Source organism: Alexandromys fortis, unplaced genomic scaffold (genome assembly GCF_014885135.2).
Source record: "Alexandromys fortis isolate MF-2015 unplaced genomic scaffold, M_Fortis_MF-2015_v1.1 scaffold_81, whole genome shotgun sequence".
In the NCBI taxonomy this organism is placed as follows: Eukaryota; Metazoa; Chordata; class Mammalia; order Rodentia; family Cricetidae; genus Alexandromys; species Alexandromys fortis.
In genome coordinates, this window is record NW_026067960.1 from 1,927,730 (window position 1) to 1,943,761 (window position 16,032).

Below are 16,032 nucleotides of genomic sequence, written 5' to 3' on the forward strand. Positions count from 1 at the left end.
TAGGTATGGCAAACACAAACTGAGTGTCTGACCCTCAGTGTATTTAGTATTCTACCAATATTACATGTTGTTGGTAACTCCATCTTTCCCTCCATTGGGAAAAACCATTTCTCTGTCTCTGTCTCTGTCTCTGTCTCTCTCTTCTGAGACAGAGTTTCTCTGTGAAACAGTCATGGCTTTCCTAGAATTTACTTCGTAGACTAGGCTGGCCTTGAACTCACAGAGATCCACCCTCCTCTGCCTCCCAGGTGCTGGGACTAAAGGCACGCACCACCACCACCCAGCTGGGAGTAAACATCTTAGAATCATCCTCGACTCTTTCTTTGCTCACATCTCATGTCCCATCCCATCAGCCAATCCTGCTGGTTACTTTTTGATGACATCTCCACATTCTCAGCAAGTCTGTGCCCTCCTCCACTTCCATCCACCCTGGTTGAAGTCACTTTACCCATTGCTTTTCTTATAAAGAACATCTGAAGCAGGGGAGAATTTGTTTTATGCCATTGTTTGAAGGTACAGCTTTCCCTAGCAAGGGAGATTCTACAGTAGGAGCAGCTGGTCGCAGGAGAATGACTCTGCTTGCTTCCATTGTGATGATGGATCAGGAAGCAGAAAGGGATTGACCTGGAAGTGGACCTGTGCTGTGACACACAAAGTTCTCCCCGCTTCCCAGGAACTCACTTCCTCCATCTAGGCCTCACCTCCTAAATGCTTCTCAACTTCTCAAAGTAGAGTTGTGAGCTGGGGGAGTTAAATGTTCAAGTACAGGAGTCTGTGAGGGACATTTCACATCCGAACTGTCGGACTTCCCCTCGGGTCTCATGTGATGTCTGCAGCAGCGTCCTAACTAGCTGTTGTACTTCTGCTAGTCCCCACACTGTGGTGCATTTAGCATGCTGGTTTATGTCACACCCAATCTGAACTTCTCCCTTCACTTTCTTTCTCACTCAAAAAGACCAAGGATGCTCAGTGCAACCCATGCCCATCACTTCCCTTTGATGCGCTCATCTCTGCCAGCACCTTGTCCAGCTGCCACCTTCTTCTAAGAGCTACTGTGACAGCTATTCCTGGTCTCCATACCTGCCACAGGTCACTTCCTTGGCTGACATTTCTTCATGGTTCCTAACCCCACAGGCTGTTCTCCCCATGCGCCTCCTTCTCCACTCTGTATGTCCGAGAACAGAAGGGAAAGAGCAAGCTGGACAATGTACACACATGATTTTCTTTCTTCATACTGGTCTGCTGTGCACCGACATACTGGTCTGCTGTGCACCGACATACTGGTCTGCTGTGCACCGACATACTGGTCTGCTGTGCACCAACCAGAGAATGGCTTCCTCTGTTCAACAGGAGTGAGCCGAGCAGTTCATGGTGGATATTAACGCCATAAAAGCTCTTTCCAAACAACATCTGACTATCATTATTAGCTTTCTGTTTTTATGGGACTGAGGATCCAGCCTGGGATCTCACCTCTGCGTGGTAGACAGGTGAGCTACATGCTGCTTTGGGTTGTACGAACAGCTCCACACTTAGATACATAAGTGAAGACTATACAATGAAGAAGGCTGAGAAATAAGTCACATGATAGGGAAGGCCAGTTTTGCAGGTTTGTATACCTTGTTACATCTTTGGATTTTCCTTAAAGGGGCTAGGAATCCGTGGAAGGGCTTTAGGCAGAACAAAGATGTGGTCACATGAGCGTCTAAAGATGCCCCAGCGCCTAGGCAGGAAGCAGATTAAAGAGGTTACACCGCAAACAAAGAACTCAGAACTGCAGACAGCGCTGGTGTAGGCTAGAGTGGCCGACTCCTGCAGAGAAATAAAGACCTTCTGGGCTTGGCTTACAGAGCAAAGTGCGCAGATTTTCTGTGTATTGTGTTAAAGAGGGCATTTTCACTTTTTAAAAAAGAAAGTGGTGTGTGTGTGTGTGTGTGTGTGTGTGTGTGTGCATGGTAGAGGTCTATGTTGTGTGTCTTCTTGTATTATCTACCTTATTTTTAAAGGTTTGTTTTACGTGTGTGTGAAAGACTCAGAGAGCTTATGAGTTTGCATGAATAACTGAATTAAACCTATTTACTAAATTAATATATATGATAACATATGAGTATTAATTTGGGGGTAAAAAACAGTGATTTCATTTTTGGGTGAACAGTTTTTTTTTCATTTAACTATTTTCTGATGCGTTTTCCATGCCTTTGGTACTGTTGGACGTTATCATTTTAACGATGGATTGTTTTCAGTTTGTAGGGAGGACATGGCTGAAGCAGCCGCCTGCATCCTTTGTGTGTTGCTACTGGTTGCTTCAGAGAACTCCATGCCTATGCGTTTGCATGTTTCTTGAATTGTTTTCTAGGGGCTGGGGAGTCCCAGAAGTTTCGTTTTTGGGTCAAAGCATAGGCATCACTGTGCGTCTAGAATGGCTGTGTTAATTTACCATTGGTCTGTGTTGCCACTGCTAATTTATTGCCTATGGGTGTTTTTTAAGTTTTTCAAATTCTCTTTACACACTTTGCTTTATGATTAACTACCTTATTATTTTGCTGATATTTTTCCTTGAGTGAGCTTAAACTGCTCCTTGATACCTACACTGCTGTTTTCTCCAAATTAGCATTTTCACTTAAAACCCAAATGGCACATATAGATGAAAAGAAATCCTGTTGTTTCTGTAATCATTTTTTTCCTTCATAAAATACACTGTCTTGGTTAGGGTGTCTGTCACTGTGAAGAGACACCATGGCCATAGCAACTCTTATAAAAGAAAACCCTTTAATTGGGCTGGCGTACATTTTCAGAGGTTTAGTCCGTTATCACTGTGGGATGTGGCGGCATGCAGGCAGACATGGTGCTGAAGAAGGAGCTGAGAGTCCTACATCTTGACTTACTGACACAGAAAGTAGACTGTCTCAATGGGTGTGGCTTGAGCATGTATGAGACCTCAAAGCCTATCTCCACTTTCTCCAACAAGCCGACACTTACTTCAACAAGGCCACACCTCCTAATAGTGTACTCCCTTTTGGGGCCATTTCTTTCAAACTATCACATACGACTTTCTGAACTGGCTCATTGTTCTGTAAAGTGGTGTTGGCAGCTGCCAACAAGTTAGGACAGGGGCAGTGCTGAAGAGCCCCCTCTGGTAAGCTTCAGGTACCAGCTTCTGAGGCTCCTCACTGGCGAGTTGGGAGGAACTGAGCTAGGATACTCCCAAGGCCCAACGTTCTGCAGTCCTCACAGGCCTGGACACTTACCTGTCCTGCTCTCTGAGGTGTGCTGGGCCAGTGCCATTCTGCTGTCACAGGAGAATGTGCAGTTACCGGCCAGCAGGACGGAAAGGACCTATTGCTTCGCTCACCCTGTCCCTGTGCCTGCCGGCTTACACTCCTCTCTCTTGATTTCCGCATTGTATGGGCCAATGACACCTCCTATAGATGTTGGGGAATCTTTAGACTTCAGCATTTTATCTGTCTCAGAGGGACAGAGGACCTGACTTTGGGAGGGTAGAGTCAGCTAGCGTGAAGGGCAGGGCACTCACAGTGAGTCCAAGTGATCAGTGTACCAGGAGTCTGTCAGCCTGGACTCTAAACTTGATTCCAGTTGAGAGTTAGGTGAGAGAGGATATGGACAGTGGAGGACTTGTCTGTGGTACTTCCCAAGTCATTAGCGATGCATACTTGGACTTTGAGATTTCTGCCAAGAACACTGAAGGACTGAAGGAAAACAAGATAGAGTATGGTGTCTTGTCAGCGCAAACACTTTTTACACACTTTAGAGTCCTGGATTAGTGTCCTTAGGACCTCAATTTCAGAAACTCCCTCTTAAGACTGAAGTTGATGCCAGTGAATTAAAATCAAAACTTGAGCTGCACACTGAAATAGATGAGCTGGGAAGCAGTGGTCCAGATGGAAGCACACACTATTGCAATGAGATGTCTCTGTTCAGAGCCCATAAACAAGATGCTCACTTCCTACAGGGACTTTGACCCTTTACACCCGGGGGTTTAACTTTCTTGGGAAATCCTGATGTCCATGTTAACAGTTCATTTTCCAGAGCACGGCAAACGAAGTTGGCTTCTGGCTTGTTTCGGGTAACTCCAGAGCTCAGGTAGATGCCTAAGTTCACCATTGCTGTGTCTCTGTCCTCATAATGCAGTGTGATACTTTTCATGCCTCAGCTTTGCCAGGGGGAGTCATTGAGATAATGCATTCAGAAGGCTCAGCTTCCTGCAATAGGTAGAGGAGAAATTCAGAGCCTGCTAGCTGTTGGCATTCATATTCTGATGGGGAAAAATACTTGGTTTGTTTTGGGGAACTTTCCAGAGATTGGGGAAGGGTAGGAGAAAAGAGACTTAAGTCGGGACTATGTGGCTGAGGTTATAGTGAGGATACTGCCTGGGGAAGAGAGAGTCGATCTGCATGTAGGAAATATGTGCTGGTAAGATGGAAGACATCCATGACCTACCTGCGTCCCTACATGCGGTGGGTGCTTTAGCCTCCTAAAACAGGAGAGTTATGAAAAATTCAATATCATCCCAAGGTTAAAGAGTGATGCCCACATTCCGAAGGAGGAGGCTATTTTCAATGGCATCTACATTGAGTGTGGGACAGCAATTCTAGCCTTAATATGGACACTAAAAATTTGGCGGAAGGGATTTAAGAAGCCTGAGGCTAACATTTTAATATAAGTTTAGTGAAGTAAGATTTTCCTTTTGGCAAAAGGGGGAATAAATGGGATTCTTACACGAGGCTTATCCGCCCCCACTGTGTCCCCAAGCAGGAACTTGTCAGATAGCTTTTTATGTTCATCAAAGATGGCCCAGAGCTAAGACTTGAAAAGTTCTATCACAGAGAGATTAGTAAATCAGACCGCTTACAACCCAAATGTGGCTCACTGCTTAAGTCTGTAAGTTGGGGCTGGAGCAAAGGCTCAGAAGTTTAAAGCAGTTGCTGCTCTTCCAGAGAAACCTGCCTTTGGTTGTCAGCACCCATGCTGTGCAGTTTACAAATGATCACCTCCCAATTAGGGGCTTTGAAGATGCTTCCAAAGGTTTGTCGTCTTCACATCTGGAATCTTAGTGGGCCTGTTAATCTCCATTGCTGTAGCTGTAGTGAAAGGTGCCTAAAAGAGTGTGAAAGAATGGCTGATCTTGATCGTGGTCCTGGAGGGCTCCATCCATGGGTGCTTGGCTCTCTGTCTCTGGGTCTGTGGTGAGAACAGAACATTATAGCGGTGGGATGGTGTCACAGAGGATGTTCACCTTATAGGGCCAGAAGGCAGGGAATTCAGGGATGGTCACACCATGGTGAACAAGAAGCAGGGTAGATCTCTAAAAGGCTGAAGCTGAGGCAAGACAGAACCTTTAAGGTCTCACTTCCTGCAGTTCAGGCCAACCGATGAATGTTTCCATCATCTCTCAATGATGGCATCAAATTGAGGATCCACAGGGCTTAATTCACTAATGGAGGTCAAGTCCTGATGTATCAGTCATTTCCCAGAAGCCCATTGGCTGGTAACCAAGGGCCCAGTGTGCAAACATGTGAGGCACACTTCATATTTCATCTGTAACATGGTGACTCCCATCTGTTTTCTTTTGAAGAAGTTTGGTAATGTCTGCTGACAACTCTAGTTGTTGTCCAGGGTGAGGAGGATGCCACCATGTTCTCATTTCCTGAATGACAAGTGTGTTTCAATCTCCTTTACAGTTAGCTTACAGCCAGGCTGCACTGAATTTATTTTCTGTTTAAGTTTTCATTAAAAAAATGATATATATGTATATGTCTCTGTGTTGGGTATGTGTGTATGGGTTCAGTTCCCAAGGAGGCCAAAAGAAGGTGTTGAATCCCTTGGAGCAGGAGATATAGACTGTTGTGAGCCACCTGATGTGGGCGCTGGGAACTGAACTCAGCTCCTCTGCAAGAGCAGCAGGTGCTCTTAACCACTGAGCAGTCCCTCCAGCTCCTGTGTATAACTTATACAACATTATTATTGCTGTTATATTGATATAGCATTGCACTTTTGTGCCTTAGTGTTTAATAAAATAAAGAGAGAGGCACGGAGCGAGAAACAAAAGCCGGCTAAGCTTCATACAGATGGGTCAAAGACAGTGCTCAATGGAGGTGCTGAAGCGGAGGGCTCTTCAGCTTGTATGCAACAGCTTCTGGAAGGGAGCCAGGCAAGCCCCGGTTTGCCTGAGAAGAAAGTGAACAGATCTCTGAAGTTAAAAATGCTCTCATTAAAAACAAGTGGGTCTGAAAAGTGAAGATATAATTAGGAAATTTAAGATATCCTTCTTTGGGAAAGTATCGTTTTCTTGCAGCCGGAGTATTTTATTTTTATTTTTACCTCTAGAATGTTCACTTCTGAGCCCATTTCAGAGGCATGTGCAGAAGCAGGAGGTTGCCAATAATAAGTAAGAAACCTTTTCCACACACTTGATTCGAACAAGCAAGTGACAGTCGTTGCCGCTGTAATTACAGTCCTTGGTGGCAGGACAATTTTAGGGAGCCAAGCGCCTCATCTGCTCTTCAGACTTAATCGGGATGTTGATGGGGCTCTTCTGCCAAAAGCAGCACCCAGAATGCTAATTTTCATAGGGGGGTCTCCACCCCGAAAAGGACTTTTGTGCACAAATCTTACCTGTCGCTTTAAATTGTCTTTTTATGGATATTGGGTGTTTTATTAGATTGTGATTTAATGACCAGAAGGAGAGGGTGCAGGGGTGAGGGCAAGGGAGGACTGGAGAAAAATGGAGATGACAGGCATTCGATTTAGATTGGGCTATAAACATTCTTACATTGCATTTAACAATTAAACGCTTTGTTTTGACTCAGGGTCTCACTATGTATCCCTTTTGGCCTAGAACTCCCTGTATAGATCAATGTATATAATATATGTATATATACATGTATGTTTATACACATACACATACACACACACACATTGAACTCACAGAGATTTGCTACCTCTTCCTCTCAGTACTGGGATCAAAGGTGTGTGCTAGCAGGCCTAGCAACATTTTTTGAGGTAAATACACACACACACACACACACACACACACACATTCAGTTGTAGATTTATGCTACACTAAGATTCGCTATCTTTTGCCTAGTTTTCCTGGCAAAATCCCCTCCCAAAATACAGAAAAATAAAAACAAGCTGCTGATAGTGATACAATGAAAATTCAGAGCAGTTCCTTACTACCAGAATCTATGGAGCCACACCGATTTCCCTTCACCTCTTGTGACTACTTCCAACAACCCCTGAAGTTGTCCCCTAGTCCTATGATTTTGTCCCATCAAGAATGTGGATAGAGAGGCTGGAGAGATGGCTCAGAGGTTAAGAGCACTGGCTGCGCTTCCAGAGGTCCTGAGTTCAATTCCCAGCAACCACATGGTGGCTTACAACCATCTGTACTGAGATCTGGCACCCTCCTTTGGTGTGCGGGCATACATCGAGGCAGAATGTTGTATACATAATAAATAAATAAATACTACTACTAATAATAATAATAATAAAGAATGTGGATAGAGATGCAGATGTAACTTACTGGTGGGACATTTGCTTGGCATGCACGAGGTGTCGGTTTCCAGCTGAGTGTAAAGTGTTGTAGTATGACTTGTGTTTTCTCTGTGTATGTGTGCATGTGTATAGTGTATGCACATGTGTGTGTGTACTGGTATGCATGTCTAAAGCCAGAGATCAGAGTTGGGTGCCCTTATCTGTCTCTGCCTTATGCTCTTGAGGAAAAGTTTTTCACTCAACTAGAGGGGAGGCAAGCAGCCAGCAAGCTCCAGAATCCTCCTCTCCTCACCTCCAACAGCACTGGCATTTCAGATCCCCCTGATGCCACACTCACATTTTACAGGATGCTGGGCATTTGAACGCTGGCCCTCATCCTTACACTGGAAGTGTGAAAGGGCCCTTGCCCAATGAGCCACCTTCCCAGTCTGCTTTGCTTTGTTTACTCAGCCTCCTCCTCTGGAAAGTGACTCCGGTTGTTGCACATAACAAGAGGGCATTGTTTTTATTGCTAAGCAGTAGTCCATGCTCTGGGTGTATTGTGGTTTAACCAGCTGCCCACCGAAGTCCGTGAGGTTCATCCTAGATTCCAGCTGTTCTAAACAAAACTGCTGTGGATGTACAATGTAGCTTGTTTTTTTGTGAATATATAAGTGCATATCTGTGTGATAAATTCCTACGAGTACAAGAGTTCAAAATGAGTAAAAAATGGTGGGTTTTTTATTTGTTTATTTAGTTTTTTTTTAGAACTGGAAATGTGTCTTAGGGGTAGGGGTAGTTGCTGCCATGCTTAAGGACCTGAGTTCAATTTCTGGAGCTTCAATAATTGAGGAGAGAACCAATTTCTGCAGGTCCCCTGACCTCCACATGTATATTCTGGCACATGTGTGCATGTGTACACACACACACACACACACAGAAATGGAGCAAGAGTACAGGTGTTGATCAGTTTTTATTTGTGTTTTTAAAGACAATCCCACCTTCTTTTCCACAGTGACTGAGCCATTTTAATCTCATTGTAAACATCAGTAGTGTGTTGCTTAGGAAATTCTTCGCATCCTGTTGAGGATTGATGGGGATGTTTTTGTTGTTTGTTATTGTCGTCCTTGTTATCTTACTTCAGCCAGCCTGACGGGTGTGCACTGATGGTCCTTCTGGGCTGCTTGAGTATCTGCTCTGGTGACATCTTTATATGTCCTCTGCTCATTTGGATTTTGTTTTTGTATTATTAGATCATTGGATATTTTCTTGTTGAGCAATGAATTATTGATCTCTTCCAGATACTGGCCTTGATCAAATGCATGCCATGCACATTCTTTCCCCAGTCTTTCTGGGCTTCTGTTTTCCTCCTTTAATGGGCTTTTTCACAGAGCAAACAGTTTTAATTTTGACGAAGCCCAGTCTTCCATCTTTGTATGTGCCAAGCTTCTGACATCAACTCCAAGTCCTTGGCGCAGACCTGGATCCCCAAGCATTTCAGTTTTGTAAAAGTTCTGGGCTAGAGAGATGGCTCACAACTAACTGCCTGTACCTCCAACTCCAGGGGGTTCAGTGCCCTCCTCACGCTCCTCTTCAGACACCAGCGCACACACGGCATATAATCATGCATATACATCCTGTACTCCCGTCTCTCCCCTTCCTGTACTCTCTTTCTCCCTCTCCCCTTCCTGTACTTTCTCCCTCCTCTCTCTCTGTATGTCCAATTGCTCCATACGGTTTGTTGAAAGGTGATTTTTTACTTTTTCAAGTTGCTGTTCCAATTTATCTTTGCCTTCTTATATTACTTAGAAGATTCAGTAACTATGAAAGATGACAGCTAATAGAACTGGCTTTGGCTGTACTAATCCTTCTGAGTATTTAAGAAGTAGGGAAGTTGTAGGACTGGGAGGGTGAGGACTCCATCAACAGAGCACTTGCTGTTCAAGGGTAACGGTGTGAATTCCATCCCCAGCTGCTGCAAAAATTGTGATGTGACCATAAAATTCTTCACATGCTGTGCTCAAAGGGGTACTTATAATCACAGTATCTGGGGTGGGGTGGAGGACAGAGAGAGGCAGATTCCCAAGACTCATTGGTTATCCAGTCTAGCATAATCTATGAGTTTTGGGTCATTTAGAAACTGTGTCTCAAAGAAAGTGTTTGACACCAGAGATTGCTATCCAGCCTCTACATGCACACACACACACGCACGCACGCACACACACGCACACACACACACGCACACACACACACCTGTACATACATGCACACATTAAAAAAATAAAAGAACAAATTCTGTTTAACTAAGATATTAAATTTTATTAAGCAAATAAAAACCCCAAACCTATTCTTATGACCCACAGCATATTGTTAACAATTGATGCTTCCTTTGTCTCTTCTTCATGCATTTTAGTATAATGATGGTCATGACATTGAGGTTTTATTAGGTCATTCCTGTAACACGTCACTAACATTTCTTTTTATTCTATTAGAAATTCCTTCTGATACTTGGTCCAAGTGAGCCACCAAAATTAGTTGCTCCTAGATTGTGTACGTAGTGCTACTGTGGCCTAATTTACTATAAAACATCATGTATCATGTCTATACTGAGGTAATGTCTAACATAATGATGATACAGTTTCTTGTATATGTGTAAGATGCACTATATGTGAGAGATGTATATATATCATGTATCAGAATATGTATCACACACTTGTATGATTACTATATGGCTGCCTTTACTTTTAGTGTCTTTTATTCTGTGGCGATTTCATATATGCACATAATACATCTTGATCACATCTATCCCCAGTCCTTCCTATTTCCTCCCCGACACCCTGCAGGATATCCTCACCACCGACCTTCATGCCCCTTCATTTTTACCCTCTGAGCCCAGTTAGTGCTGCATGCTAGACTGTTGACAGGTCTTGTTGGCTTGATCATGGCCAGGTCTCATGCAGGGGACCACAGTTGCTGTGCACTCGTCAGTGCCTCAGCCACGTCATGTCCAGAGGCCAGCCTTTCGCCGAGCTCCTCCATGGCTCAGTCTTTCCACCCCCTCTTCTGTGATGTTGCCTGAACCTTGTGGGGGCAGGGCAATTGATAGAGATGTCTTACTTGGGACTGAAAATGCAGCAGTCTCTTGTTTCTGCGTTGCTGTTCACTGAAGAGACACTTCTCTTGCCGAGGGTGAGAGAAGCTCAGATCTGAGTACAAATACAACATTTGGAAGCACGTTGACGACATGACCATTTAGGAAAACAATGGCAGAGGTTTCCTCCTAGAGTCTGTTATGTCTACTTGAACAAGTTGGGTTGAATTATCCATAAGGGAAGCATGATAACTTTGTCACTCCTTATTGCCAAATACTGAATAATTTCTAATTCTTGCTGTTATGAGTTACAATGTCCTACTGTGTATCTGGTGGCATCAGACCCCTCTTGACTCTATGTCCTGCTCTAAGTTTTGGAGAAGGGAGGAGTCATCTCAGCATCCCACCTGAAATGAGACAATGATGTAGTTAAGCCCCTGGGACAGACGGATAAACGGTATATAGCAAGATGCCTGACAGTTAGTAGCAAGCCCAGATTGCTCATTCTTCTGCCAGGTACTTGCGGATTTTTATTTCTGGAATTTTTCCTGAAATGTACTAGTGGTCCATATCAAAACATGGAGAAGTCCGCCCTCATGTACTTATTTATTGGATTCCAGTAATTGTCTGAAGCATACAGCTTGCCCATTTCCCCGAGACTCTCACTGTCCGGAACTAACGTTCATTTCTGGTGTGTGAGCCTTTCTCAGGTGAAAACACCGAAAGGAAATGTTTAAGTACAAATATCAGGAGCGACCAAGTCTGAAATGCTGAACTGTTGCTGCATTTCCTTCTAGATTTATCAACGATGCTGGTTGGTGTTCAAGAAAGCTTCAAGCAAGGGTCCAAAGAGACTGGAGAAGTTCTCAGACGAGCGTGCTGCGTACTTCAGGTGTTACCACAAGGTAAGAGCCTGTGGGTGCACCTTGCCAGACCATGACTTGGAAGGAGGTAACTTGCACTTACTGGGCAAACATCTAAATTATTGACCCATGTTCTGATTGTGTTTTTTATGTGAACAAAATATTGATAATGTAATATACTTACTGCTTATTTCAAAATGGTTAATGCCAGGCAGCAGTGGGGCACGTCTTTAATCCCAGCACTCGGGAGGCAGAGGCAGATGGATCTCTGAGCTTGAGGCCAGCCTGGTCTACAGAAGTTAGTTCTAGGACGGGCTCCAAAGCTATAGAGAAACCTTATCTTGAAAAAAAAAAACCAAAACAAAAAAATATTAATCTAAAACTGTTCCTGTGGTTCCTAGTCTTTTAAGGTTACTTTTCTTGATTCTTGAGAAATTCATGCATACATCTAATGAATATGGTCATATCTGTTTACCGCTGTAATTGGAGGCATGAACCTGGGGGAAGAGAGCCTAAAAATGAGGTAGACTATAGTCTCAAGCAATAGCCAGCTTTATTCAGAGCATCGGGAAGCTTATACTCTGAGGGTTAATAGAATCGCATGAGAAAGGTGTTCAATCACAAGGACAAGCCACACATGGCAAAGATGTGTTTTTCCATGGAGGCATATGAATAACAGCTGAAGTGAGCTCACACCTATCCGCTACACATGGGAGGAATGCAAAAGCCCTTTTCAAGAGCAATTCTGTGTTTTGAAGACACTGAAGCCGCAAGACTCTTGTGTTGTTTTCTTGACATTTTCTCACAAGCACTCAGAATTTTACAGGACTCCATTCCTGGACTGATAATATGCACCTCTATTTCCTCATCCACCTTCCCTCAAGTCACCCCTAACCCTTCATCCAACTTCACGTCTTCCTTCCTTCCTTCCTTCCTTCCTTCCTTCCTTCCTTCCTTCCTTCCTTCCTTCCTTCCTTCCTTCCTTCCTTCCCCCCCTGTCCTAATCCACCAAATCCAATTAATGCTGCACATTTGTACATGGCGTGGGAACATCCCCTAGAACATAGATAACTGGGCCTGTAAAACCAATTTATGTAAAACCAGTAGACTCATCAGTACTGAAACCTGGTTAGGTGGATGTAAGAAAAGGCTTTCTTTTTTTGTGCAGTTAGTATACAAGTCCTGTGCTGTCTTCCTTGTGCATGTTTAGTTTATATAAATATGGAATACAGTGGAGTGCCACTGACCCTGTATACTCTCTAAAGTCAAGCTCTGTGGTACCATTCTAAACTACTGGTACCCAACCAAGTGTTTCCACATGTATTTGTTGCATGCCAATTTACCCAGAAAATAATGCCAAAGGCATGACTTGATCTACTTACTCTGGAGACCTTACCTTCCAAGGTAGCTTTAGGTATCCAAAGTGGTATTTGGTTCATAATTTGGATACAAGCTATAGACCCGAGTTCTCTATTAAAAGTGTGGTTGTCCTCAGCTTGTCTTGAGAATCTCTCTTCACTCCCCTCTTCTCCAAGGTTCCTTGTGACCTTTATTGAAAGAATTCCAATGAGTCAGAGTATATTGCAGAAGACAGATGTGATTTATGACAGAGTGCAGTGAAGGGGCAATAATAGGCAGCGGGCCAGAGGGACCACTGTGATGGTTTACATCATAGGCAGGGCTTATACTATTCCCAAAGCCTCCATAACCGTTAGCGTTCCCTGAGGGATGCTTTCCTGTACTGGGGATAAGATTGTCCCCTGAAGATAGACAACTAACCCTTAAGAGAGAGACACTGGCCTGCCTTTGCTCTTTACTGTAAAGCCTGCACTAGCCGGTATTCCTGTGACCATCTCCATCATTCCGGAAGTCATGTCTCTAGGGCTAACTCCCCTCCTGTTGACCATGATCAGAGGTCTGTGATTTCAATTCCCGGTTTCCTAAGATGTTGATTAAGAGGGGTGGAGGTGTGTACCCCCACAGACCTTTATATCTGTCAGTGTCTGTTACCTAGGGATCACCTCAGAACCTCAACCAGGCTCTGCTTTATAATTCAACAGATATCTGTCCTATCTGATCACGGTATGTGACCACCCATGCCTTTCTAGCCTTCCTTGTGTGTATAAAGCTCCAAGTATTTCCAGGAATAATTCATTCTTTATGAGCCCCTACACTACCTTTCTGGGGTGTAGGAAAATCCAAGAGAAAGAGACTAGTAGGTTGTATTTTTTTTTCCAGAAGGCATGAGTGCACCTAACAGAAGGATACACCACTCTGTAGGGACCTTCCCAATCCTGTCCATCAGCGCAGGGTGAAAGCTCTGTGTTTGAAGTGTGTGGGTACTCTAGATACTTCCCACAGCCAGTGCTGACACTTCTGGGGACCAAGTGGCTGGACTAGTGGAGTCACACCACTTCCCTTAGCCAGTTCTTTCAGCAGCTTGTAGGATCTCAGCATTTGTGTTCCTACGGTCTGTGCAGCCTCCTACGTCAGTTTGTGCAATCTCATCTTCTTGTGCTCCGGGGCCCTTGGCTCCTGAGGTCTTCACACATCTCTACGTCTGTACTTTCCCTTTTCCCTGGAAGTCTGTTATTCCCACACAGCCCACTTCTTTACTTGGTTCAGGCATTATTCAAATTTCTTGTAGGTGATAGTTCTCCTTAACCCGTTTATTTAGGGAATCCTATCACGGCAGCACTCCTTTCCGGTTCTTCTTTCCCCATTTCATTAATGCTCACTACTGTGATGTTCCTCACTCGGTGCTTCCCCCTCCCACACAAACTAAGATCTACAGCGACAGCAGGCTTTGTGTGGATGATGGCAGGCACAGGAGGGCATGCGTCTCAGTTATTAGTGTCTAAGAAAGGACAGGCAACTTAGTACTTTTTAAGTGTTAAGAAAAAGAATGATCAAAAGAAGCATCTGAAGCCAAGAAAAGGAATTTTGATTGGAAGACATGGGTGGGCATGGTGATGGGACCAGAAAATTTCAGGACTTGGAAGTTTTAGAATGGATTTGAGCTCCATGTCCCTGGGCTAAAAAGGGTCCCTTGAGCATGACAGGGGATAGGGAGGCCGAGGACATACTCACTTGCCCTACTTTGGACTTCTACCTGCTGGCATGTGATTTAATGTGCAAATCTTTGGGGACTGGGTAAGCTGAGTTCTCTTTCATCTGTAATCATCATTAACCCAAGTTCAAAGCCTCGCACCGAGGAGGAATTATCTCCATTAAGCCTCCAAGCCCTTGATGACTTACTGTTGCCCATTCTTTCTCTTTACTCTTTCAGATCTGATGTGTTTAATATTAATCTCTTGAGGGCATATAAGTAATTCTGAGACGTGCATTTTTTATCTAAAGGCTGTGTAATTTATGAATCCCGATAAAAGAAAAATACCAAAGTTCTGAGTAGCACCCCGTGACCAGATTTCAGAATCTATTCCGATATAAAGAGGTCTCTAAGCGACACCAGCAAATGTGTGTTGTGCTCTTTGATCCACACAGACACGGCATGGAGTCTGGTAGCACAACTAGGGTGTTTGCGAGTGTGCATTTCACTGTCTAGAATGTTATTTCTTAAAATGCCAGAGTCGAATGTTTGAATCCTTTTGGAGTTTGAACATAAAAGTTGACTGTAGAATTTTAAACCTTAGTGCATGCTTCACTGAGTACATAGCTGAAGGTGTTAATGGAAAAGAAATGTATGACTACAAGACACACAGGGAAGAAATCATCTTTCACGTCTTAGCCTCCTTCCTGAAGTTCCCCTCAAGCATCCTGAGCTGCCAGAGATGCCGTGAAATTGATTAACTGTAATTGTGACAATGTGAAGACTCCAGTGGCTTTAGACGGGGCCCCTGCACTGCTGCTGAAATGCCAACTTCCTGTCTTTATTCAGGAAGGAAGGTGGCTGGCACTGGGCAGAAGGACACAGGGTTTCTTTCCATGCTTCACTTTGTGGAAAGTGGGGAGTGACCAGGACAGACCAAGGGTGGAAGGGACAGGTCGTCTGCTTGTTTGTGAGGCCTGGGTCCTGTTCTGGCTTTGTCTCTGTGTCTGCCATGCTGTACATCTCTTACGTAGTTGTTAGCCTCTCCTTCCCCTCCCCTCCCCTTTACCCCTCCGATCCCTACTTCCCCTCCCACCTCTCATTCTCCTCTCCTGCTCTCCCTCCCTCCTTCCTTCCTTCCTTCCTTCCTTCCTTCCTTCCTTCCTTCCTTCCTTCCTTCCTTCCTCCCTCCCTCCCTCCCTCCCTCCCTCCCTCCCTCCCTCTATTTCTCCCCTTCTTTCTTCTGTCTCTTTCCTTCTTTCTCTTTTCTTTCTTCTTTGTTCTTTCCCTGTCCTCTTCTCTCTTCTCCATTCCAAGAATTTCATACAACAAATAAATCTAATTCTCCCAACCCTGCCGGAACATGCTGCTCTTCTGTGTGTCCTCATTTTCCAGTGTCCCCTGGACTCACTTTTGGGTCAACAGAGAACAGTGAGGGCTGACGGCCCCACTGTAGCCACACACGTGAATGCTTAAGAACCATGACCTTCTGACTGCATGACTTTGCCATTTTATCAAACCCCTTTAGGCATACTGTT

At 44.3% G+C, this 16,032-nt stretch overlaps 1 protein-coding gene across 1 annotated transcript in view; it reads left to right on the plus strand.

Moving 5' to 3' along the window:
• The window catches only part of Dok5 (docking protein 5), a 142,331-nt gene that overhangs the window by 53,728 nt on the left and 72,571 nt on the right, over positions 1–16,032 (plus strand). The window contains exon 2 of the mRNA XM_050153088.1: positions 11,380–11,487. Within this exon, the coding sequence (XP_050009045.1) occupies positions 11,380–11,487 (108 nt within the window). The remainder of the gene's footprint in view (positions 1–11,379; positions 11,488–16,032) is intronic.